This window comes from Artemia sp. Qi Xiang Cuo, chromosome 16, assembly GCF_049724085.1.
Source record: "Artemia sp. Qi Xiang Cuo chromosome 16, ASM4972408v1, whole genome shotgun sequence".
NCBI lineage: Eukaryota > Metazoa > Arthropoda > Branchiopoda > Anostraca > Artemiidae > Artemia > Artemia sp. Qi Xiang Cuo.
In genome coordinates this window covers 29095583-29120530 of record NC_142809.1, presented here as the reverse complement: position 1 = coordinate 29120530, position 24948 = coordinate 29095583, and the positions used below count along the sequence as shown (strand labels likewise).

Below are 24948 nucleotides of genomic sequence, written 5' to 3'. Positions count from 1 at the left end.
ATCTTCTCTCCCGTGCCATACGCACTTTTTCATGTTCCTCTATATCTTTTCTTGCAACTCTGTCTCGGTTTAGCACATTCTCAAAATGTTCTGTTCATCTCTCTTTAACTCTTTCTTTATCACTAATTGTGGCCCCGTTCCTATGTTTAACTGGGACAAGTCCATATTGACTACTCCCTCTCAATTTATTAACATACCAGTACAATATTTTACTATCATGCCGCCTTTCTGCATCCTAAGGCCGATTACTTGAAACTGACCAAAGCCTCACCCAAATCTAGTATTTGATGATATTTTGATATTAATAACTATAACTATAACTATAGGGTCAATATTGCAGCATCCGTTTGCTTGTAAATTTGCAACGGCTTATATTTATTGATGACGGCTTTGCATGGATTTGGACATTTCGATTTGGTTGACGGTTCGATTATAGCCTACTGTTTTGTCCTAGGTAATTGGACAGATGAGTAAGGTTAGAACCTCGTTCAAGTGCACATTTATCTCAATTGCTGGATTAGGATGACATTTCTTTTCTTCTTCTCTCTCTCTCCTTTTTTTTTAGCCAAGTAATTACCTGTAAACATTATAGAAATCGAAAACAAACCAAGTGCATGTTTCGCAAATCGTATCTAATATCCATCTGAAGTGCTATTTAAGGATTTAAGATTGTCTTAAGATCTTGTTGAAAGTCAGAGTTTTTCAAGGAATTTCAATATTTCAGACTGCAAGGTCCAAAATGAGGCCCTTGGGCCCAAACAACGCCCTTTCTATACGCGATTTCCCTTATAATAGGTATGTAGCACCTTTTTTCCACTCATGACAGAAAGAGTTGTGTAGTTTCAGTGGATGAAAATTCTGCGACAATTAATTTTAGTTTCACTCTTTCAAAAAGAACTTACTTTCGTTACTTTTTTTTTTTTTGTTTTAAAATCCATTCCTTACATATGTGTAGAGAAAGCAAATGACTATCACATTCGAAAAAAAAAAAAAAAAAGAAAAAAAAAAAAAAAAAAAAAGGATTGACTCAATGGCAAGAGAATTGGCTACATACGGCTACAATACAATATAAATTTCTATTGTAGATATAAGTTTATTTGTTTACATTTTATTTTTACTTATTTTTTATGTTTATATTTTAAATATGTATATTAAACGAAATTATATGAAGTATTATTGATTTTAACTTAAAAAGTGGCCTTATTCCAAAAGGATCCCCGAACGATATTATCTCCCCCTCCCTCTCTGCACAGGTATGGCTGCAAAAAATTGTAAGGCTTTCAAAAGATTTTCACAGAAAGGACGGAGCAATAAATTATAATAAAGAAATATAAAAAATAAACAAAGCAAAATTTGCATTAAGGAAATAACAACAACATGTAAGTGGACCCTAAAACAAGAAAAAAATTATAATGACGAGACCTGCATTATAATTTAAAAAAAACTGGTGGTCTGCTGTTGTGCTGTAGAGGGCGTGTTTACCATAGACTATACAAAAGTTTCAGTCGTTGTATAAAGGGACCGTCCAAATCGATTCGCTAACCTGCTTAGATGGTTATCAAAACCAATTCAAGCCCATCACAGGAATTTTCATAATGTTTTGAGGTAAAAGAATGGCATTGCAACGTCAACATTATGGAAGACATGATCAGAATTTAAAAAAACTGATTTTTATTTCACCGGACCGAACCACATAAATATTTTTCAAATGTGCGATCTTACCTACCGCATAGAAAAAAAATGTATTGCAACTTCTTAAAGGGAGTCCGTAAGGTCTCAACCAGACAAATTTATTTCAAATGTACTAACTTACTTACCACATCGACAAACATTGTATTGCAACTTCTTAAAGGCAGTCTGTAAACCAACGGCTCTGGTGATAGTTCATCGAAATCAACAAGACAAGAGGAATGCTGAGTGAGTCCTTTTGGGTAAACCATGCCATGAAAGGGACCATTCGTTATGAGCCGAACAATCATTTCATTTGCAGTGCAGTCAACTTTTAAGTCCTGAATTGTGCTATCAGATGATCCTAAAGATAATTATTTACGTTTTTTTAATTTGAAACTGATTAATGATATTAATGATAACAGTAAAATTTAAAGATAGTTTCACCAAAACACAGATCGGCTGACTTACACAAGTTTTCGTTGCTGAAAGTGCAAAAGAACACGTCATTTGATAGATGCAAGTTATTATCAAGCAAAATGAAAAGACAAGGCGAAAAGTTGTCCAGCTCTAGGGGCACTTAGCTTTTTCAAAAATTGAGGAAAAAAAATGTTGAATCAAACTTGGGTCTGCTGAATTGAAACTACAGTTTATATCATTGGGTTTGGTGTTACTAATACAGGACATACATCCTGCAGTCGTAATTCTTGCTCCAGAAAAGGCCTGCCAAATATTCCAGAGACTTATTTTATAAGAAGATTCCATTGCAACTGGGGTTGGAAGCGAAATTATTGACTAGAAGCGGGGTAGTCATTTATTACAAAAGGTTTCTCTTTTTCTTTTTTTTTCACTTAAGCTCCTTCTAATTTTCAATTTATCTTACAAGCCCTCAATCGCTAGCTATATACATAGAGTATTATTTAGTTTGTATATTTTCATGTTTGAACTTTACCACACGGTTCACGGACTTTTTGAGAGTTCTGGAATAACATAAATGTGAGAATAAGATTTGAAAAACAATAATGAATTGAGTTACAATGAAATAACAATTTCACCTTTACAGCTGTGGGTTTACTCAGATGGAATACCCCCTGAATTATCAGGAGGAACTTTGGTTATAAAAGAAAATGTGTATAAAAACAACATTTGAAAAAAAAACACTTTTGCTCACACAAAAAGTAAAGGTCGCCATTAAGACCTATTAATTATTAAATTTAAAGCAAGTTTTTCTATATTTGAAAATAGAAGCTGTTATTAAATATTTAAACAAACAGAAATCACAGTACATCATATATAGGGGGATTTATGTTTCTTTTAAGTTCCAGTTTTTAACTTGTTTTTGTTTTACACTGAAGTTCGCATAACCAATTCAAAAATGAATTCATTGCAGTATTTGGGTAAAATATTTCATTCCGTAAAACAAATAACTGAACGTTAAATATTTGTAGATTTTGCTTAGACCCCTAGTCAGTTTTGTAAAAGCAGGTGAAAAATTAATTTTTTTTTTATCAAAGAAACCAACATTAAAATGACACTAAAATACATATTTAGGCTAATTATATTAATGCAGTAGACAATATATGTGTTATATTAAACAGCTTTGAACGATGAAATTCTTTCTTTTGTTTGGTTGAAGACAACTCCTCTGATGCTCAGCAGCCAGGGATCGTTTCTTTCTGCCAGATCATTCATCTCCCTGCGCTTTCACTAACCACCTTAAGAGCATCCACTTGGCTTTTCACAAAGTCATCGCAGTATTCAACCAAGTAAAGCAACCGAAATTATTCAATTCGTTTTTAACCCGTATTGTTTTTAACCTATTTTTAAAACTGCGGCTACGATGGGCCGTGGTTCATTCTTTATTAGTCTGCGGCTATTGCTACAACCATGATGACTCAGGTCATTACGATCAGAAGATAGGCTTTTAATCTCCAATCGTTGTATTTCCATTTTCTTTGCAGGTTTGGATTCTAATTTTTCTTATAATATTTTCCATGTTAGCCTATGTAGTATGTTCGTCCAAAAAAAGAAGTTTGCTAATAAATTCCAAGGCGGAAGCATATATAACCCTGAATAATTGTACAATCTGTTTCATTCCTTTAAGTTTTCGCAGAAGAATATTCAGCTGTTAGGTCAATAGGACCATCTATAGCGCATGTGTTCTCTTTGTTAGCTTGTTGCAGAGTAAGGTAGGGCCCGTGAAACTGAAGTTATTTTGAAACCAACCTTAATGATAAAGGTTTGAGAGTTGCAATTACTATTGCATTATTCTCTTGGATGGTTTCCGTCTTTGAGGAGATTTTGAATCAATTTGAGCATTTTACTCGTTGTCTGCATTAGTCTGCATTATCATAAATGACTTCTTGTCAAGTTAAGCCCACAGACTTCGGAACTTCTGCAAATCTAATTCCTTTTTATTTCGGTACATACCCCTTGCACCAGCTCTGTATTGCATGCTGTAGTAAGAACAGACAGGCTACACTATCGTCACGATGGCCAAATTTGTCTATATCTCGAGTAACTACTTCAGATATCTGATCACCAGTTCCTTTTAGGGGAATATGTACTCCCAAAATCTTTACTGGCTCATTTTTGGGTTTTTTTAACACCCTTTTATAAATCTATGCAATTTTTCTAAATTTCTTACTAATGTAGCTTTGAATGTAATTGTTTTACATGTTTAATTCATTATTAAAAGTACGTATTTTTGCGCATATGTTGTTTTTAAATGTACATATTGCAGCCAATTTTTAAGATTACCGTTTCATATGAAATAGGTCTATCTTTACTTACCGTTCATTACTATGAACACCCTGAAAACCAGTAAAAACTACCCTGAATAAGAAGAGGGCTGCCATCTCCTTTTACCGTCGGCTCTTCACGTTAAAGTTTAAGCAGTACTAAACTGAATAGAATACACATCTTGAAATATTTCAAGGTGCTTTTCCTAGGGATTTATGCGCTTTCCAATGGGTTTTCAGTTCATTTTTATGTTAACATAAGCTAAACTTTGATATAGAGCGCAGATATTTGAAAGGTCAGGAGCTCCTCATGTTTTTAGTAATTTCTGTGTGTTTTAAGATTAATATCCCCATTTCCTTTCATGTATAGTGCCTTTTATTCTTTTTCTTTTTTTGTAGCTGCCATTAAGAACGTCGTTGTCATTGCAGGCGACTTTTCGGTTTTTGCCTTACTTTTGTTTTTCTATTCATCCTTGAATATAATAAAAGCTCTACAAGCCTTGCATGAATTTATCCTAAACTTCTTTTTTTTTAGCTGTTCCACTTATAAACGAGGAATTTGGTTAGAGATAGCGGAATAGTCACGGTACCCTCTACTAGCGTGAGAATAAGTTACAAGAAAGAAATGTAGAACAAGAAATTATAATAAAACATAGGATCTACTGCGGTCTCTTAACAGTGAAGTTTAAAACGACCACCCATTACAAATAACCGTCAGGAATACAAATAGAAGAAAATGTGCATGCATATAATTGATCAATTGACAATAATGACTCTCTAGAATACTGTGAAAGAAAACAAACATAAGGTAAAATTTTTATAATGATTGAGAATTGTCACTGTCAACGATTTTATAGAAACTATTAAAAAACAAAGTTTTACGATAAAGTTTTACGAAATGAACAGAAATTACGCTAAATCGGAAATGTATACCATATTTTCCACCCCCCTCTCTTGATGCTAAAGTATAAGTTGTTCATTTATAAGAATATTTCCAGAATGAATGCAATCGCTTAGGTTTATTTGCTGAACACAGTCAAATTTTCAGTTCCAATTTTTCCTGTGTTTTTAATATTTTCAGTAGAGTACAAGTTAAACCAAAGCGTAAAGAGCTAGAAGACAATAAGGGTGGTAGCCCCTCTCATTTGTAAAGTAATTACAGTTTATTTAAAGCTTTTGGCCATTTTTCTTTACTTTCATATGAGAAAACTTGTTTTTAAAGTTAATTTCTGTCCCTTTTCAATTTGTTTATGGTAAATTATAGAATGTTCACAGGAAGAACATAACACACCACCACAAGCAGAGTGTCTAGCGTCGACCAGTGTCTAGTGTCTACCAGTGTCACGGTTATCTTAAAATTGGAAAACACCGGTCTTTCTATTTTGAACCATTAGACCCAGCGAAATGGAGCCGGGACCACTAGTTCAAGAAACTATACCACAAGTTTCAAGAAATTTACCCCTATGCCTTCCCAAGGCCAGAACATAATTTACACTTTACTGAAAAAATATAAATGTTTTTACATACTTTAATAAATCAAATAATATTAACATTTTGATTACTAAACATCATTTTATGTATATTAAACTGACAATGCACACTAATTTGTATTTTTTTCAGTAAAGTGTCCTGGCCTTAGGAAGGCATAGGCGTTTTGAGCCTAACTTATGTTAATTTCTGCTCGTTTTGAGTTTGACTCGGTTATTTTTTGTAATTTCTGTTCGTTTTGGGTTTCATTTATTTATCGATGCTGGTTTGCGGTAGTTTCACGCTTGGTAGATTATTTGATTTTATTTTGCTCATTTTTTGTTTAATGGAGTTCTTCACTTTTCTTTGAAAAACTTATTTTGTGGAAAAAGTTTTTTAATTAATTTCTGTTCGTTTTATATTGACATAGTCTTTTCAGGGAAAAAGAAAATAATACTTTAAATCTTTTCGTTTTTTTAAGAATTTATAGTTTGGCCAACTATTTGTATGCTCGAGAAAAATTTTCAGCAATTTTTAATAACATACACCCTTTTAAAAATCTGGACACAAATAGTGGTGTTTAATTTAGTTTTATACCTCCTCTAGTTGACCTGAAATGGAAGACTTGATACCATTCGCAAAAAAATCTGTTTACTTTCTTTGATAGCTTGGATGCATTTACACTATTTTGATTTGGTTAAATTTTAAGAGCAGAAGTAGCCCCAAAAGTTTGAACATAATAACTTCAGTCGTTTTTGGGATACTGCTGAGATGCATTGTTGGGAATTAGCATTAATATAGAGCATTTTGATTTAATCTTAAGGCAACATTTAGTTTTTAAACATAAAGGCAAATGGGAGGTGGGCTTGGGAGGGGGATTAGTTTCCCTCCAATCACTTTCGACTATTAGGAAGGGCATCAGCCCTTTCTATTTTCAATCGAATGAGCCCTTTTCGAAGTTCCTACGACCACTCCTTCGATACGAAGTGCCCTGGTCTAAACAACAATAACATAATAAATAAATAACACATTATACCCATATCGATCTTTACTGTAAAAATGTCAAGCCTTCCAATCACTTTCGACTATTAAAAAGGGCACTCGACCTTTCAATTTCCACTCGAATGAGCCCTTTTTGAGTTTCTATGACAACACTTTGTATAAACACCTTATATGCCCCCAGGGCATAAATTACAACCCTTACCCTAAGGGCTTTGAGGGTGGTTGTCATCCTCTAAGACCTAATTTCCAGAACTTTCAACTACGTTAAACAAAATGGCTATCTCAAAATTTTGATTGGATGTGTTTGGGAAAATGGTGGGCATGAGAGGGGCGTTAGTTAATCTCCAATAACTTCCAACTATTAAAAAAAGGCACTAGCCCTTTAAATTTCCAATCAAATAAGCACATTTGAAGTTTCTACGAAAAAGCGTTCTATTAAAACCTTATATGACTCCAGAGTATAACTTAAAATCCTTGCCCTGAGGGCTGGGGGGGGGGTGGGGGGGTGGGGGGGTGTCATCCTCAAAGACCTAATTTCCAGAACTTTGTACTACCTTGAACACAATGGCCATCAGAAAATTTTCATTCAATTTGTTTCGGGGAATGGTGGGCATGAGAGGGTGGTTAGTTACCCTCCAATTCCTTTCAACTAATAAAAAGGGCACTAGCCTTCGCAATTTACAATTGAATGAGCGCCCTTTGAAGTTTTTACGACAACTCTATCTATAAACACCTTATATGCCCCCAGGGCATAACTTACAACCTTTGCCCTGGGGACTCTGGGTTTTTTCTTATCCTTAAATACATAATTTCCAGAACTTCCAACTACGCTGAAAAAAATGGCTATCTCTAAGCTTTGATTTAATGTGTTTGGAGAAATGGTGGGCGTGAGAGGGGGGTTAACTACTCTCCACTCACTTTCGACCATTAAAAAGGGCAATTTCAATTGCCAATAAAATGAGCCCTTTTTGAAATTTCTACAACAACTTTCTATATAAACCTTATATGCCCCCAGGGCATAACTCACAACCCTTGCACTGAGGGCTCTGATGGGGTTATCATCCTAAAAGACCTAATTTCCAGAACTTTCGACTACGTCGAACAAAATGGAAATCTCAAAATTTTGATTGGATGTGTTTGGGGAAATGGTGGGCGTGAGAGTGGGGTTAGTTGCACTTCAATCACTTTTGGCTATTAAAAGGGCAATAGTCCTTTCAATTTCCAATTGAATGAGCCCTTTTTGAAGTTTCTACGACATCGCTTTCTATAAAAACCTTATTTACCCCCAGGACATAGCTTACAACTCTTGCCCGGAGGGCTGTGGGGGTGGAGGGGTTGCCATCCTTAAAGACCTCATCTCCAAAACTTTCAACTACGTTGAATAAAATGGCTATCTAAAAATTTTGATTGGATGTGTTGGGGAAAAGGTGGGCGTGAGAGGGAGGTTAGTTGCCCTCAAATCACTTTCGAGACTATTATAAAGGGCACTAGCCCTTTGAATTTCCAATCGAATGAGCCCTTTTTCAAGTTTCTACGACAAATATTTCAACAAAAACTTATATGCCCCCAGGGCATAACTTACAACCCTTGCCCTGAAGACTCTTGGGGGAGTGTCCTAATCAAAGGTATAACTTCCTGAAGTTAAAACTGTGTGGAACAAAATGGCTATCTTAAAATTTTGATTGGTTGTGTTTGGGGAAAAGGTGGGCATGAGAGTGGGGTCAGTTGCCCTCCAATCACTTTCGACTATTAAAAAGGGCAATAGCCCTTTGAATTTCCAATTGAATGAGCCTTTTTGAAGTTTCTATGACAACCCCTTCTATAAAAACCTTATATGCCCCGGGGCATAACTTACAACCTTTACCCTGAGGGCTGTGGGGGAGTGTCCTCCTCAAAAACATAATTTATATCTGGAAATCAACCATGCTCATCAAAATGACTATCTAAAAATTTGGATTGGATGTATTTGGGGAAAAGGTGGCCGTGAGAGGGGGGTTAGTTGCCCTCAAATCACTTTCGACTAATAAAAAGGGCACTAGACCTTTGAATTTCCTTTGAATTTATAAGTTATGCCCCCAGGGCATAACTTATAACCCTTGCCCTGAAGACTGTGGGTGGAGTGACCTGCTCAAAGGTATAATTTCCTGAACTTTAAACTTCATGGAACAAAAAGGCTATCTCAAAATTTTGATTGGATGAGTTTGGGGAAATGGTGGGCAGGGAAGGGATCTGAGTTGCCTTTCAATCACTTTCGACTATTAAAAAGGGCACTAGCCATTTCAATTTCCAATCGAATGATCCCTTTTCGAAGTTTCTACGACAACGCGTTCAATACAAATCTTATATGCCCCCCGGGCATAACTTATAACCCTTTCCCTGAGGTCTGTGGGGGTGTTGTCATCCTCAAAGATCTAATTTCCAGAACTTTCCACTACGTTAAAGAAAATGGCTCTCTTATAATTTTGATTGGATGTGTTTGGGGAAAAGGTGGGCGTGAGAGGGGGTTAGTTGCCCTCCAGTCACTTTTGACTATTAAAAAGGGCACTAGCCCTTTGAATTTCCAATCGAATGAGCCTTTTTTGAAGTTTCTACGACAGCATTTTCTATAAAAACCTAAAATATGCCCCCAGGGCATAACTTACACCCCTTGCCCTGAGGGATATGGGGGATTGTCCTCCTCAAAAACATAATTTCTATCTGGAAATCAACTACGCTGAACAAAATGACTATCTCAAAATTTCGATTGGATGTATTTCGGGAAATGGTGGGCGTGGAAGGGGTGTTAGTTGCCTTTCATTCACTTTCGAATATTAAAAAGGGCACAAGCCACTCCGATTTCCAATTGAATGAGCCCTTTTCGAAGCTTCTATGACAACTTCATCGATACGAAGTGCCCTGGTCTAAAGGAAAAAAATAATAAATAATACATTGTGCCAACATCGTTCTTGTATGTCCCCAGGGCATAACTTAAAACCCTTGCCCTGAGGGTGGTGGGGGAGTGACCTCCTCAAAACATATTTTCTATCTGGAAATCAACTACGCGGAGCAAAATAGCTGTCTCAAAATTTTGATTGGATGTGTTTCGGGAAATGGTGGACGTGGAAGGGGTGTTAGTTGCCTTCCAATCACTTTCCACTATTAAAAAGGGCACAAGCCCCCCCCCCCCCCGATTTCCAATTGAATGAGCCCTTTTCGAAGCTTCTATGACAACTTCATCGATACGAAGTGCCCTGGTCTAAAGGAAAAAAATAATAAATAATACATTATGCCATCATCATTCTTGTATGTCCCCAGGGCATAACGTAAAACACTTGCCCTGAGGGTGGTGGGGGAGTGACCTCCTCAAAAACATATTTTCTATCTGGAAATCAACTACACTGAGCAAAATGGCTATCTCAAAATTTTGATTGGATGTGTTTCGGGAAATGGTGGACGTGGAAGGGGTGTTAGTTGCCTTCCAATCACTTTTCACTATTAAAACGGGCACAAGCCACTCCGATTTCCAATTGAATGAGCCCTTTTCGAAGCTTCTATGACAACTTCATCGATACGAAGTGCCCTGGTCTAAAGGAAAAAAATAATAAATAATACATTGTGCCAACATCATTCTTGTATGTCCCCAGGGCATAACTTAAAACCCTTGCCCTGAGGGTGGTGGGGGAGTGACCTCCTCAAAACATATTTTCTATCTGGAAATCAACTACGCGGAGCAAAATAGCTGTCTCAAAATTTTGATTGGATGTGTTTCGGGAAATGGTGGACGTGGAAGGGGTGTTAGTTGCCTTCCAATCACTTTCCAATATTAAAAAGGACACAAGCCACTCCAATTTCCAATTAAACTAGCCCTTTTCGAAGTTTCTTCGACAATTTCTTCGATACGAAGTGCCCTGATTTAAAGGAAAACAAATAATAAATAATAGATTTTGCCAACATCGTTCTTATATGCCCCCCAGGGCATAACTCAAAACCCTTGTCCTGAGGGTTGCGGGGGAGTGACCTCCTATAAAACATATTTTATATCTGGAAATCAACTACGCTGAACAAAATGGCTATCTCAAATTTTTGATTGGATGTGTTTGGGGGAATGATGGACTGGGAGGGGGGGGCTAGATGCCTTCCAATCACTTTTGACTATTAAAAAGGGCACTAGCCACACCAATTTCCAATCGAATGAGCCCTTTTCGAAGTTTCTACGACAACTCCTTCGATACGAAGTGCCCTGGTCTACAACCAAGAAAAAAAAAAAAAAAACATTGTGCCAAAATCGTTCTTTACTTAGGCAGCGATATTGCGCTGCCTATGATAATAATTTTGGATATACTTTTAGCCATCCGAAGCTTGGAATACTCTGAATAAGCTGACATAGGCATATGTAAGAAGAAGATGGAATGTCTAGAAGTAAGTTCTAGGTTTAACTGCTCAAGAGATGCGATTTATGTCAGTGTGGTTAAGTTAGTTCAAGATGTCAACAGTTAACTATGTATTAAGTGGGGATAATAAGACAGGTAATGACTCCTTAATTTTGCTTATAAGACATATATCAGAAAGAAAAAAATGTATACCGCTTGATCCCCAATGCAACAATACTTCCAAATATAATTATCACTGCGATTGCGTTCCAACCCTGCGCCTGATGGAACAATTTGCTGATTTTTTTTTTTTTTTCACACGAAAATAATGGGGAAACAAAAAACCAGCTAACTTTTTTTAGATAGGTTAGGGCTAAAAGAATTTTTTTTTTTTTTTGGGGGGGGGGGGAATAAGCATAGTTTATCTTGCTTTTCTCTGTCACACTTTATGTTTTTTTATATAGAAAGCGTGAATGAAGCACGGCTTTTAAACAAACGGTAATTTTGGCTACAGATTCAGTCATTTGGAAATTCGAATGCGTAAAATAAGCAGGCAGTGAGTAAAATATGTAAGCAGAAGATGGAATATCTAGAAAGAAGTGTTTGACTTAATAAACAGAACTGTGCTTCAAAGTAAGTGAAATCAAAATCTTGGTAGGTAATTACCACAGTATATAAATTATAGGCAGTATGATCTTTCCCTATATCACCCATTATAAAAACCCGGACCGAGATGCGAGTGCTCCAGAGAACGTAGAAACATAAGCGACATTAGATCTTTTCACGGGTAGACAAGTCAGATGTCTCTTGAACTCGAAACTTGGCTTTAACGTTGGAACACTAAATTTTGAAGAAACTAATTTTAAATTAATTTATTCCAATACATATATGAAAATCGGTAACTAGTAGTGCAATGTTATTATTAGATGTTTTTAGGAATTAAAAGTAGATTCCGAAGTCTCAAGTTGGTTTCAAAGGCATTTTGAGAAGTTTCTGCCAAAATACGTGTTCCAGGGTAATTGGACCGCTGATGGCAGATCGAATGATAGGAGCTGTTTATACTCGCTAATGCAAGAATAAGTGGGAGGAGCTGTTTGTTCGCACCGAGAATGAAGAGCCAGAAATTATCTGCGGCGGTAATTACACAGTAAAGACAGATAATAAGGTAGGCAATCAATGATTAATTTACTTATAGGAGAGAAATCAGATGGGGAAAAAAGGAACAAACCATTTGATTTCCCATCAGAGACTTCTTTCAACCCTTTTCAACTCATTTTTGCTAATATTTATGAAGAAAATACTTGATCTAGATGAATAAAACTTTGGTCTAGATAAGTTGGATTAATCAAAAAATTTGGATGGTACTTAACTGTAGAGGTGGATGAAAGGGTAAAAAATTACTTTCTGACTAAGTTTGCGTTGGTATATGAGAGGAAAGAACGTGATCTAGGCCGATAAAACTTTCCGGGATTTTCAGAAAATTGATATTTGTGTTGCTTCTTATAAGCTTCATTTGTCAAAGTCAACCATTTTCTTTGAAACAACTGAGAAAGATTATAATTGTTTCAGAACTGCTATTTTAATCAGTGTGAGTGAACTAACGAAAAAAATTCAGCAGATAATTTCTTCTGGCCTTTTGAAATCAATCCAACTTTTTGCATGTTGAAATAGATTAAGCAATCTGTATGCGAAAAAGCAATGGGTCCAGGCCAGTAAATTATGTGTAAGTTGAAATCAGGGGCTTATTTTAAATTGTTTCAATTTTGGGAATATAGAGTCTCTAAATATAGAAATTTAATTTTAAAATTTTAGTAGGTAATTGAATGTTAGCCTGGGCAAGCAATTCCTTTCTCCACCTAGTTACTTTGAAACAACTTTTTATTTCATTTAATTTAGCATATCATTTCTCTTCTAGGCTAGTAAGCAGCATTAGGCTGTGTGCAAAGATGTATAAACAGCTAATTTTTAGAATTTATCCACTTTCAAATTATTTAAACAATCCTTTTTCATATTATTTCTTTTTAAATATTTTAAAGAGAGTATTCGAACTAAGTAAATGAAACTTTCATAGGCTATCAAAAAATTCAATCTGGGCTAATTTTCGAGTTTTATTTGCTTGGCCCTACTACTATCTTTAGATACCAAAGATGATTTGTCTGGGAGACAATTATTTGCCCTTGGTTAGTTTTTGAGAAGTGTGTTCTTTTTCAGTACCTTGTTTAAACAAAAATTATATAGAAGCAAATACTAGTTGTATAATATATAAAGATACATGGGTTGTATGAGGACATCTTGTTCCTATTGTAAAAGTTGTCTTAAAACTAGGTCAGTATTGGGCCTGGTAGCCCTTTGCTAAAAAAAATGCCAGGTCCATTTTCTCTTGATTGCATATGCTCATTGTTCGAAAATTACTTGATAAAAGTACTCCTGTAGAAGCAGCTCCTGACAGGGGATTTCGCTTATATTTTCTAGCAGACATTTTCTATTTATGTCTTTGGTTTTATTATTTTATATATTATTTTATTATTTTATATATTATTATATTATATTTTACTATTTATATTTTATATTTTTTAGTAGACCATTACTTTGGAAGTAGTTGTTAATCTCTACTTCTCTCTATAGATGGGAATGGATAGCCAAGAGACGTAACATTATTTTTTTAAACTATACTTTTGATTATTTATTGGAAAAAACAGCATAAACAGCGAATAATTCGCAGTTCCAAACCAAGAATATAGCTGAAGTGATTTTTAGTGATCTTTTAGCCCATCAACTTCGTGTAACAAAATCTTATGTAGCAGCCATCCTATTCATGGTGTCCAGTTTCAGTTATTAAGCCAATTATTAGTTTATAATGAGTTCATTCTCATGTTAGTAATTTCTGCAACAGAAACACAATCTTCTCAAGCACATCATACACCTTAATAAGGTACACATTTGGCCTTACTCGGTCGTATGTTTATGACCGTGGCGAAGATCATAAGTTGTACAATTTACAAGTTGCTTCAGGAAACGTTTTACCTTGTTTGAACGGGAAGGCGTCAGGACATCGACACGTCAGGACCACTACAGTAAGGACATCGATAAAATCCGTCATAACATCGACAAAAAATCCGTCATAACGTCAACAGTCATAACATCGACACGTCAGGACATCGACAATCATAATATCGACAGTCACAATTGCTACCCGTCAGAACATCGAAAGTCATAACATCGAAACTTCAGTTCATCGACAGTCACAATCACTACCCGTCAGAACGTCGCCAGTCATAACATCGACACGTAAGTTCATCGACAGTCACAATCGCTACCCGTCAGAACGTCGACAGTCATAACATCGACACGTCATAACATCAAAAAACTTTTTCATAACGAAAATCCGTCAGAACCACTAACCGTCAGAACGCCGACAGTCATAACATCGACACGTCATAACACCTAACATTTTTTCATAACATCTAAAATTTTAGAACTTTAGTTTTTCGGGGTTTAGGGGGGAAAGGTACCTAGGTTACGTATTTAATATATGCTATGCTTTACCCCCACCCCCCTGATGTGCAAATATATAGCCCAAATTTGTTTCTAAACTATTATATACTTATTACTTTTATATAAACTTATATTTTTTTTTACATAACGAAAATCCATCAAAATTTCTAACCGTCAGAACGCCGACAGTCATAATATCGACAAGTCATGGCATCTAATTTTTTTTAGATTTTATTACGTTTCGATGTTATGACAGTCGTCGTTCTGCCGGGTAGCGATAGTAACTGTCGATGAACTGACGTGTCGATGTTATGACTATCGACGTTCTGACGTGTAGCGATTGCGACTGTCGATGAACTGACGTGTCGATGTTATGACTGTCGACGTTGTGACGGGTAGCGATTGTGACTGTCGATGTCCTGACGTGTGGATGTTCTGACAGATTTTCCTTGTCGACGAAATGACGTTTACTACTTGTGACGGTTAGATGAAATGGTAGCATCCCGTTTGAACTCCGAGACTCTCGGAGAAAAAATGACACCGCCATGAGATCTTCCTTTCTTCTTCTTTTTCAATTTATCGTCACTTTTAGGTTTTAAATCATTTTGAATTTTCTATTACGGGAGGAGCAAATAATAAAACCCGATTAACGAGCAACGCCATGAAAGCTGACATTCAGGTAAAACCACAGTTTATAGACAGTAAGCTTATCGCAGATAATTTCTGGTCTTCAGTCTCGGTGCGAACAAAAAGCTCCTCCCACTTGTTTCTGCCTTAGCAGATTAGTCTGTTATCGTCAATCACTGAGAAATGGTTACCAAGTGCATTATTCGTAATAGCGGGTTTCCACTTGTTTCGTGTCCAAGAGAAATCTGACTTGTCTACCCGCGAAAAGATCTGATAACGCCTATGTTTCTATCTGCAAAAACGTTCTCCGGAGCAGTCGCACCCCTGTCCGGGTTTTTATAATGGGAGAGATAGAGAATGATCATACTGCTAATTCTATAAACTGTGGGTAAAACTCTCCGATCTTAAATTAACTATTTAGTTTTTATAGCATCCTCTTTCCCTTTTTTTCATTTTGCAATTTTTACAAGCTTTTTTAGGATATTTTGTACCTTGTCAAACTAAACAACTCCTTAATTTTTATTTTTCTCACAACCGATACTTGTATTTCAAAAAACTATAATAGTGCTAAGAAAAAAACCCTGATGCTAAAATTAGTCAGCATACTGATAAAGGTTGACATGAAAGTAAAATTGGTAAAATTCAGGGCTTGTATTTTTTTTCTCTTACTCTCAAAATTTACAATTTTAGCATATAACCAAATGCTGCTACTGGCAACGACTCTACTGCCAAAATGAAATCTTTGATAGTTTATTTATATTACAATACAATACAAAGCTTTATATACTTCATTAAAATTTCTGATCAAGGCTATATTTATAACAATGCGCAAGGCTCATTAGCAAGTGCATTGGTTTTCCAGGTTTCACTCAAAAATGAGACAAACAGTGTGACTCAAGGTTAGTAATTTTTTTATGTTCGTGTCTACTCGAAGTGTTTAACTAATTACAATAAAGTGAACCTCTTAGTAAATTTTAAAACTAATAGGAAGGTACAGAATGGGCGTACATAGGAAGGCGGAAAGGAGGAAAGGCAGAGATTTGAAAGAAAGCCACAAGTTGATGAATGATAAAATAAACTGAAAGAATTTATAGGTATAAAGTAGAAAACTCAACATTTTGGGGGATGGGCAATAAACAAAGCCCCCTTCCCACGTATTTGCCTTCTAATTGGTTAGGAAAGTATGTTTTCTTAAAGCTTGGACTTAGTATTCATGTCAAATGAAAAAAAAAGAATTGTATTCTAAAGTAAAGGTAAGTACAAAAAACTATAAGCCTTGCCTATGTCGTTTTGGATTGCCACAGCGGCTATAGTTGTGGTTTCCACTCCATTCATTAGGATCCCTGGGTGTCGAGTTGTCGATCTGAATACCTCTTCTTTTGGTGATCTTCTGATTTCATTTCCACTAGCAATGCTTATGAATAGCACAAACGTCTAAAAATAATGCCTTATTCAAAATTAAGTACAATAAAAAACATAAGAGCTTGCCTTCATGGATGCTAAAAATACCTAGCTATCGAAAATTTGTACTTAAGGGAACAGGATTGATCAATAAAATGCAAATCTGAAAATGTTTCTAGAGGATGGGGAGCAGGTTGAAAGCATCAAAAAATTGTTATAAAACACCATTTTTCATTATTTCCAAAGGAGGGGGGAGGTCTTTAGGATGATTTCAGATGACAGCCCCCTTCCGTGTATTGGTTTCCCTATGTAAAGTATTGAGGAATTATGTCTTATTTTTGGTTAAGACAAAAAGAAACCAATCTGTGACTCAGCATAAACAGTATAAAAAGAACCTTCTCAGGTTTCAAAAGGTTCGTCGTAACGAACTAAATGCGAGAAGCGGCTCGGCTTGATAATAACAGAAACTCTCAAAAAAGGATTTTGATAACAATACGTAAATTATAAAAATCAGCTTTTTATTACTGATTCCAAATACGTAAATTTGATTAAGTTTAAAGTTGCCCACCGAAAGCTCTGAGTCTGAGAAAATTAGCCTAATTTCCAAAAACGGGGAAAAACACCACCAAAAGGGCTAGTGATTTTGACGAAAATTACGCAACCAAATTTAAGACATCAGAAAACTCCATTGAAGAGGTTTCAAGCTCCTATCTATAAAAATGTAAGATTTTGCATTTTTTCTAGATGGAAGATTATGGATAAGCGTTTATATGTTTTTTTTTCTAGGGTCCTACAAAATCGGGAAAAGGCTCATCAACCAAAAATTGAAAGTTTCATGGTCCTTTTAAGTACCCAAAGGGGCTGTGCCAAAGCAAAGTGGCACTTTCTGCAATTTCGTAGATAGAAAACTACAATTATGACGCAAAGAGAGCCAAGTTGCTATCGATTGGAAATTCTGAGATTGCGACTTAATCTAAATTTATTGAAAAACTATATACTGGGCTTCCTAGTTTCAGAAGCAGTAATGCCGCGCAGTGGCAAATAAGTTCCTAAAGAGTCATGTAGACCATACAAAATAAATAATCAATATAGACAATCATAGGCAGCGCAATAGCGCTGCCTAAGTAAAGAACGATGTTGGTACAATGTCTTATTTATTTATTTTTTTTTGTTTAGTTTCTTCGTTTTAGGCCAGGACACTTCCTATAGAAGGATTGTCGTAGAAACTTCGAAAAGGCAAATAGCGACGAAGACCACACTGCCTTTCCATCATAAACAAATAAGTAGAACAACAGAATTTTTTTTTTTTTTTTTTATAAAAGACAGTGGAACGCAACTTTAAATGAATATTTCGACCCTATATCCAAGGGCCGTCCTCAGCAAAACAGACGAAGAGAATAAAAACCCTATAAAAGAAACTTACATTAAAATTCAATCATTAAAACTGTTTAAAAAAAAGTTTTAAAACAGCCCTAATATCATTACTTCAAAGAAGTTCAACCAGGACTGGTACTCCAAACGAAATGGACAGAGAACAGTTCATTCAGATGAACATAAAATATTTACAGACAAGCTTTTAAAGCTAGTCTCGCATTCTTGGCAGCCAGCCTAGAAGGTCTATTCGTAATAGGTTGAGTGGAGTTATTTACTGGTTTTTTAATATAATTAGTCAAATCATTTTTAATTAAATTTGTGTATAGGGCATTAAGCGAATATTCCCCCAAATCTCTATTTAAAGAAATATTACTATTTATTCCGAAGTCACTTTGGAATAAATAGTATTCCACATATATTCCAAAAGTCACTACAAGTTTAAAAAAAGTTTGCACACAAAATAATTTTTATGTCGTATTTACAAATAATTTTAAAATCATGAATTTCTTAAATTCTGGTAAAGATATAACCCCAGTTACTCGCCAGAGAGGTGTTTATCAAATACCATGTGGCTGTGGCAATTTTTATATTGGTAGAACCAATCAAAATTTAGAAAAACGCCTGTAACAACACAAAGATAACAAAACTAAAGCTTTAAATTCTAATAATACAAATATTTCCTTTGATTCTGCTTTAAGCAGTCACATATATGATAACCCTAGTCATAAAATGCTTTTTGAAGAAACTTGCCTTATTAGCAATGATTTAGGCATAAAACAGGTTGTTCGAGAGGCAATTGAAATTAAAATAAAAATAAATAGTAATATTTCTTTAAATAGAGATTTGGGGGAAGTAGTTATCTAAGTACCATTTTGCCAACGCCCCTGTACCAAACAGGTTTCTGGTGGGTATAGTCTGGTTTGGTGGGTACAATCTGGTTTGGTGGGTATAATCTGGTTTGGTGGGTATAATCTGGTTTGGTGGGTACAGTCTGGTTTGGTGGGTATAGTCTGGTTTGATGGGTATAGTCTGGTTTGATGGGTATAGTCTGGTTTGTTTTTTTGGGGATTCCCCGCCTGTTCCTAAACATTGCAAAAAAGATAGCAGTATGAACGGGGGATTCCCCGCACAAATTTGTTTCAACTCCAAGTTTTTTTTTTCAACCAGAGTGGGTTTTTTTTTAGAACAGAAACCGGTTTTTTATGCCGTCAAAAAGAGACAACCCAGATATTTTATACACTCTCTCTCTCTCTCAGACAATTTTTTTTTGTCGCTAGCTAAGTTTCATTGTTACAGTGAGAGTGTTAACACATGAAAAAATGTTCCATACATGCCCCCTATGTATGTACACACTGGGCAGCTGGTCATCATGTGAGAATTGCACAATGATTGATGAGTAAAAGTGTAGATTATGCAACCCGTGTAAATTGCATAAACGATATGCTGCACAAATTAAAGGTTGTAATTCCTTTCTCGAAGAGATGTTTGACTCTCCTCCTTGAGGCCACCTATGCTCCAATTGCCGTTATGATAAATGTAATCAGTGGGAAAATACATATCCCGGTATAATTGAAATGAATCCTAAGCGTGATTTTAGTTTATTGCTAAGAGATTGGTATCGTCATGGTTTTAGACTGTTCTGGGAGGAGGAAACGGGTCAACGATTCATCTGCTGGAACAACAAAAGAATTTGGTTTCTACGTCATCGTTGTGAAGACAATGACTACTGTGATTATAAGCCCATTGATTTTCATTTGGCTGTGACGGAATGTGATTTGCCGCTTGAGGACACTATTTGTGACATTACTTCAAATAAACAAATTGAAACATGTTAATTCTATAGAATGAATGAGAATAGTATCATTGACTATACAAAGAGATATGGCAAGAGTGAAGTTACGCTCTATTGTAGAAAATGCGGCCCTGACATTGCAGTACATCAGGATCAGTACACTGTGAATTCAGATAATCTACCTGCACTAGTTGTTGTCGACAAATACCTAGTAGAAGATGAAATCTAAAGAGTAGAAGAGTCGTTTTATGATGTATATAAATGTTTATTAATAAACAATTTCACATACATCTTTAGAACATTTTATTCGTAGGGCACTAAAATCAATATTAAATACACTTGTAAGTATATTTTCCACTAGAAAGTCGTTCAATCGAGGTAAGTCAACGTAGATGTCGAGAAACTGCTTGTAGGTGTAGCCACGACATCTGAACATGAAAAAGAGTAGTGCATGAAAGCTGCATGTCTTAGTCGTTAAATCTTGTACTCTTCGTTGATTTTGAATAATGGTTTTCCCACTGCTTTCAATGAAGTTGCTGATGTATGGTGTGTAGAATTTATACGATAGGCCAAGAGGATCAAAAAATTCAATTTTCTTCGCTGTTTGAAAGATGCATAGCCAATGACCGGTCTTCAAAGTTGATGGACTGCTATTAACAATGATAAGGGTATTGTTAACACTTTGAATTTTTTCAATGAAGTCCGAAGGTATGCAATAGGACTTGTACTGGGACATGTATGGATCCATACTAAATACGTTGATTATTTGGTTTGTGTTCATGGTGCTAGGTCTAGTAGAACACTGCCATCGGGAGTGATTTTCCAATAGGTTTCAAATTGACTCAGTGATATTAGCGTGATACTCTCAGTCAGAGCATCGGCAAATGTACACTCTAAACGTACATTCCCTGTTCGTACTATGCTCATATCCTGTGTGCCAGACAAATCCAAAACAATAACCCCATGATTTTTTGAAAACATTGAATCGGTTATTCCATTTTCAAATAGTTGAGAGTCATGATCTAGGGATTGCATTGTCAACTCGTACAGAGTTCTATAGGATTTTTTGTCAAGTGATAGAGTGTACAGTGGAATACCATTCACTTTGCACACAAGGTTTCCACTAGCTCAGTATTGGGATCTTAGTCCACCAGCCTGAATGGTGGAAATCCGCTAGCTCAGTATTGGGGTCTTAGTCCACCAGCCTGAATAGTGGAAATCCACAGCTTTACCTTGTCACAGTTACATTCTCTTGATTTTTCGAAGTTCATTTTGAATTTCTGTCGTGAAACGCAAAAGTTGGAATATTTCAGTAGTGTTTTGTTGTGCTTTACCTTGTCACAGTTACATTCTGTTGATTTTCATAGCTCATTTTGAATTTCTTTCATTGAAATGCAAGAGTTGGAATATTTCAGTAGTGTTCTGTTGTGCTTTACCTTTTGACAGTTACATTCTCTTAATTTTTCAAAGTTCATTTTGAATTTCTTTCGTGAAATGCAAGAATTGGAATATTTCAGTAGTGTCTTGTCGTGGTTTACCTTGTCACAGCTACATTCTCATGATTTTTCAAAGTTCATTTTGAATTTCTGTCGTGAAATGCAAGAGTTGGAATATTTGAGTAGTGACTTGTTGTGCTTTACCTTGTCACAGTTACATTCTCTTGATTTTTTGAAGTTCATTTTGAATTTCTGTCGTAAAATGCAAGAGTTGGAATATTTCAGTAGTGCTCTGCTGTGCATTACCTTGTCACAGTTATAGTCTGTTGATTTTCATAGTTCATTTTGAATTTCTTTCATTGAAATGCAAGAGTTGGAATATTTCATTAGTGTTTTGTTGTGCTTTACCTTGTCACAGTTACATTCTCTTAATTTTTCAAAGTTCATTTTGAATTTCTTTCGCGATATGCTAGAATTGGAATATTTCTGTAGTGTCTTGTCGTGGTTTACCTTGTCACAGCTACATTCTCATGATTTTTCAAAGTTCATTTTGGATTTCTTTCGTTGAAATGCAAGATTTGGAATATTTCAGTAGTGACTTGTTGTGCTTTACCTTGTCACAGTTACATTCTCTTGATTTTTCGAAGTTCATTTTGAATTTCTGTCGTGAAATGCAAGAGTTGGAATATTTCAGTAGTGTTTTGTTGTGCTTTACCTTGTCACAGTTACATTCTGTTGATTTTCATAGTTAATTTTGAATTTCTTTCATTGAAATGCAAGAGTTGGAATATTTCAGTAGTGTTTTGTTGTGCTTTACCTTGTCACAGTTACATTCTCTTAATTTTTCAAAGTTCATTTTGAATTTCTTTCGTGAAATGCAAGAATTGGAATATTTCAGTAATGTCATGTCATGGTTTACCTTGTCACAGCTACATTCTCATGATTTTTCAAAGTTCATATTGAATTTCTGTCGAGAAATGCAAGAGTTGGAATATTTCAGTAGTGTTTTGTTGTGCTTTACCTTGTCACAGTTACATTCTGTTGATTTCCATAGTTCATTTTGAATTTCTTTCATTGAAATGCAAGAGTTGGAATATTTCATTAGTGTTTTGTAGTGCTTTACCTTGTCACAGTTACATTCTCCTGATTTTTCGAAGTTCATTTTGAATTTCTGTCGTGAAATGTGAGAGTTGGAATATTTCAGTAGTGTTTTGTTGGGCTTTACCTTGTCACAGTTACATTCTGTTGATTTTCATAGTTCATTTTGAATTTCTTTCATTGAAATGCAAGAGTTGTAATATTTCAGTAGTGTTTTTTTGTGCTTTACCTTGTCACAGTTACATTCTCCTGATTTTTCAAAGTTCATTTTGAATTTCTGTCGTGAAATGCAAGAGTTGGAATATTTCAGTAGTGTTTTGTTGTGCTTTACCTTGTCACAGTTACATTCTGTTGATTTTCATATTTCATTTTGAATTTCTTTCATTAAAATGCAAGAGTTGTAATAGGTCTGTTGTGTTTTGTTTTGCTACCTTGTCACAGTTACATTCTCTTGATTTTTCGAAGTTCATTTTGAATTTATTTCCTGAAATGCAAGATATGGAATATTTCAGTAGTGTGTTGTTGTGCTTTACCTTGTCACAGTTACATTCTATTGATTTTCATAGTTCATTTTGAATTTCTTACATTGAAATGCAAGAGTTGGAATATTTCAGTAGTGTTTTGTTGTGCTTTACCTTGTCACAGTTACAATCTCTTAATTTTTCAAAGTTCATTTTGAATTTCTTTCGTGAAATGCAAGAATTGGAATATTTCAGTAGTGTCTTGTCGTGGTTTACCTTGTCACAGCTACATTCTCATGATTTTTCAAAGTTCATTTTGAATTTCCGTCGTGAAATGCAAGAGTTGGAATATTTCAGTAGTGAATTGTTGTGCTTTACCTTGTCACAGTTACATTCTCTTGATTTTTCGAAGTTCATTTTGAATTTCTGTCGTGAAATGCAAGAGTTGGAATATTTCAGTAGTGTTTTGTTGTGCTTTACCTTGTCACAGTTACATTCTGTTGATTTTCATAGTTCATTTTGAATTTCTTTCATTGAAATGCGAGAGTTGGAATATTTTATTAGTGTTTTGTTGTACTTTACCTTGTCAAAATTACATTCTCCTGATTTTTCGAAGTTCATTTTGAATTTCTGTCATGAAATGCGAGAGTTGGAATATTTCAGTAGTGTTTTGTTGTGCTTTACATTGTCACAGTTACATTCTGTGGATTTTCATAGTTCATTTTGAATTTCTTTCATTGAAATTTAATAGTTGGAATATTTCAGTAGTGTTTTGTTGTGCTACCTTGTCACAGTTACATTCTCTTGAGTTTTCTAAGTTCATTTTGAATTTCTGTCGTGAAATGCAAGAGTTGGAATATTTCAGTAGTGTTTTGTTGTGCTTTACGTTGTCACAGTTACATTCTGTGGATTTTCATAGTTCATTTTGAATTTCTTTCATTGAAATGCAAGAGTTGGAATATTTCAGTAGTGTTTTGTTGTGCTTTACCTTGTCACAGTTACATTCTCTTAAATTTTCAAAGTTCATTTTGAATTTCTTTCGTGAAATTCAAGAATTGGAATATTTCAGTAGTGACATGTAGTGGTTTACCTTGTCACAGCTACATTCTCATGATTTTTCAATGTTCATTTTGAATTTATTTCGTGAAATGGAAGAGTTGGACTATTTCAGTAGTAATTTGTTGTGCTTTACTTTGTCACAGTTACATTCTGTTGATTTTCATAGTTCATTTTGAATTTCTTTGATTGAAATGCAAGAGTTGGAATATTTCAGTAGTGTTTTGTTGTGCTTTTCCTTGTCACAGTTACATTCTCTTGATTTTTCGAAGTTCATTTTGAATTTCTGTCGTGAAATGCAAGAGTTGGAATATTTCAGCAGTGTTTTGTTGTGCTTTACCTTGTCACAGTTAAATTCTGTTGATTTTCATAGTTCATTTTGAATTTCTTTCATTGAAATGCAAGAATTGGAATATTTCAGTAGTGTTTTGTTGTGCTTTACCTTGTCACAGTTACATTCTCTTAATGTTTCAAAGTTCATTTTGAATTTCTTTCGTGAAATGCAAGAATTGGAATATTTCAGTAGTGTCTTGTCGTGGTTTTACCTTGTCACAGCTACATTCTCATGATTTTTCAAAGTTCATTTTGGATTTCTTTCGTTGAAATGCAAGAGCTGGAATATTTCAGTAGTGACTTGTTGTGCTTTACCTTGTCACAGTTACATTCTCTTAATTTTTCGAACTTCATTTTGAATTTCTGTCGTGAAGTGCGAGAATTGAAATATTTCAGTAGTGTCATGTCGTGGTTTACCTTGTCACAGCTACATTCTCATGATTTTTCAAAGTTCATTTTGAATTTCTGTCGTGAAATGCAAGAGTTGGAATATTTCAGTAGTGACTTGTTGTGCTTTACCTTGTCACAGATACATTCTCTTGATTTTTCTAAGTTCATATTGAATTTCTGTCGTAAAATGCAAGAGTTGGAATATTTCAGTAGTGTTTTGTTGTGCTTTACCTTGTCACAGTTACATTCTGTTGATTT

General features: G+C 35.1%; 1 protein-coding gene across 1 annotated transcript in view; it reads right to left on the bottom strand.

Annotated features, from left to right (window-relative positions):
• The window catches only part of LOC148942759 (cuticlin-1-like), a 166740-nt gene that overhangs the window by 65509 nt on the left and 76283 nt on the right, over nucleotides 1-24948 (bottom strand). The window contains exons 3-4 of the mRNA XM_089102592.1: nucleotides 16630-16783; nucleotides 1818-2032 (exon numbers count right to left, since the gene is read on the bottom strand). Coding sequence (XP_088958718.1) covers nucleotides 1818-2032; nucleotides 16630-16783 — 369 coding nt within the window. The remainder of the gene's footprint in view (nucleotides 1-1817; nucleotides 2033-16629; nucleotides 16784-24948) is intronic.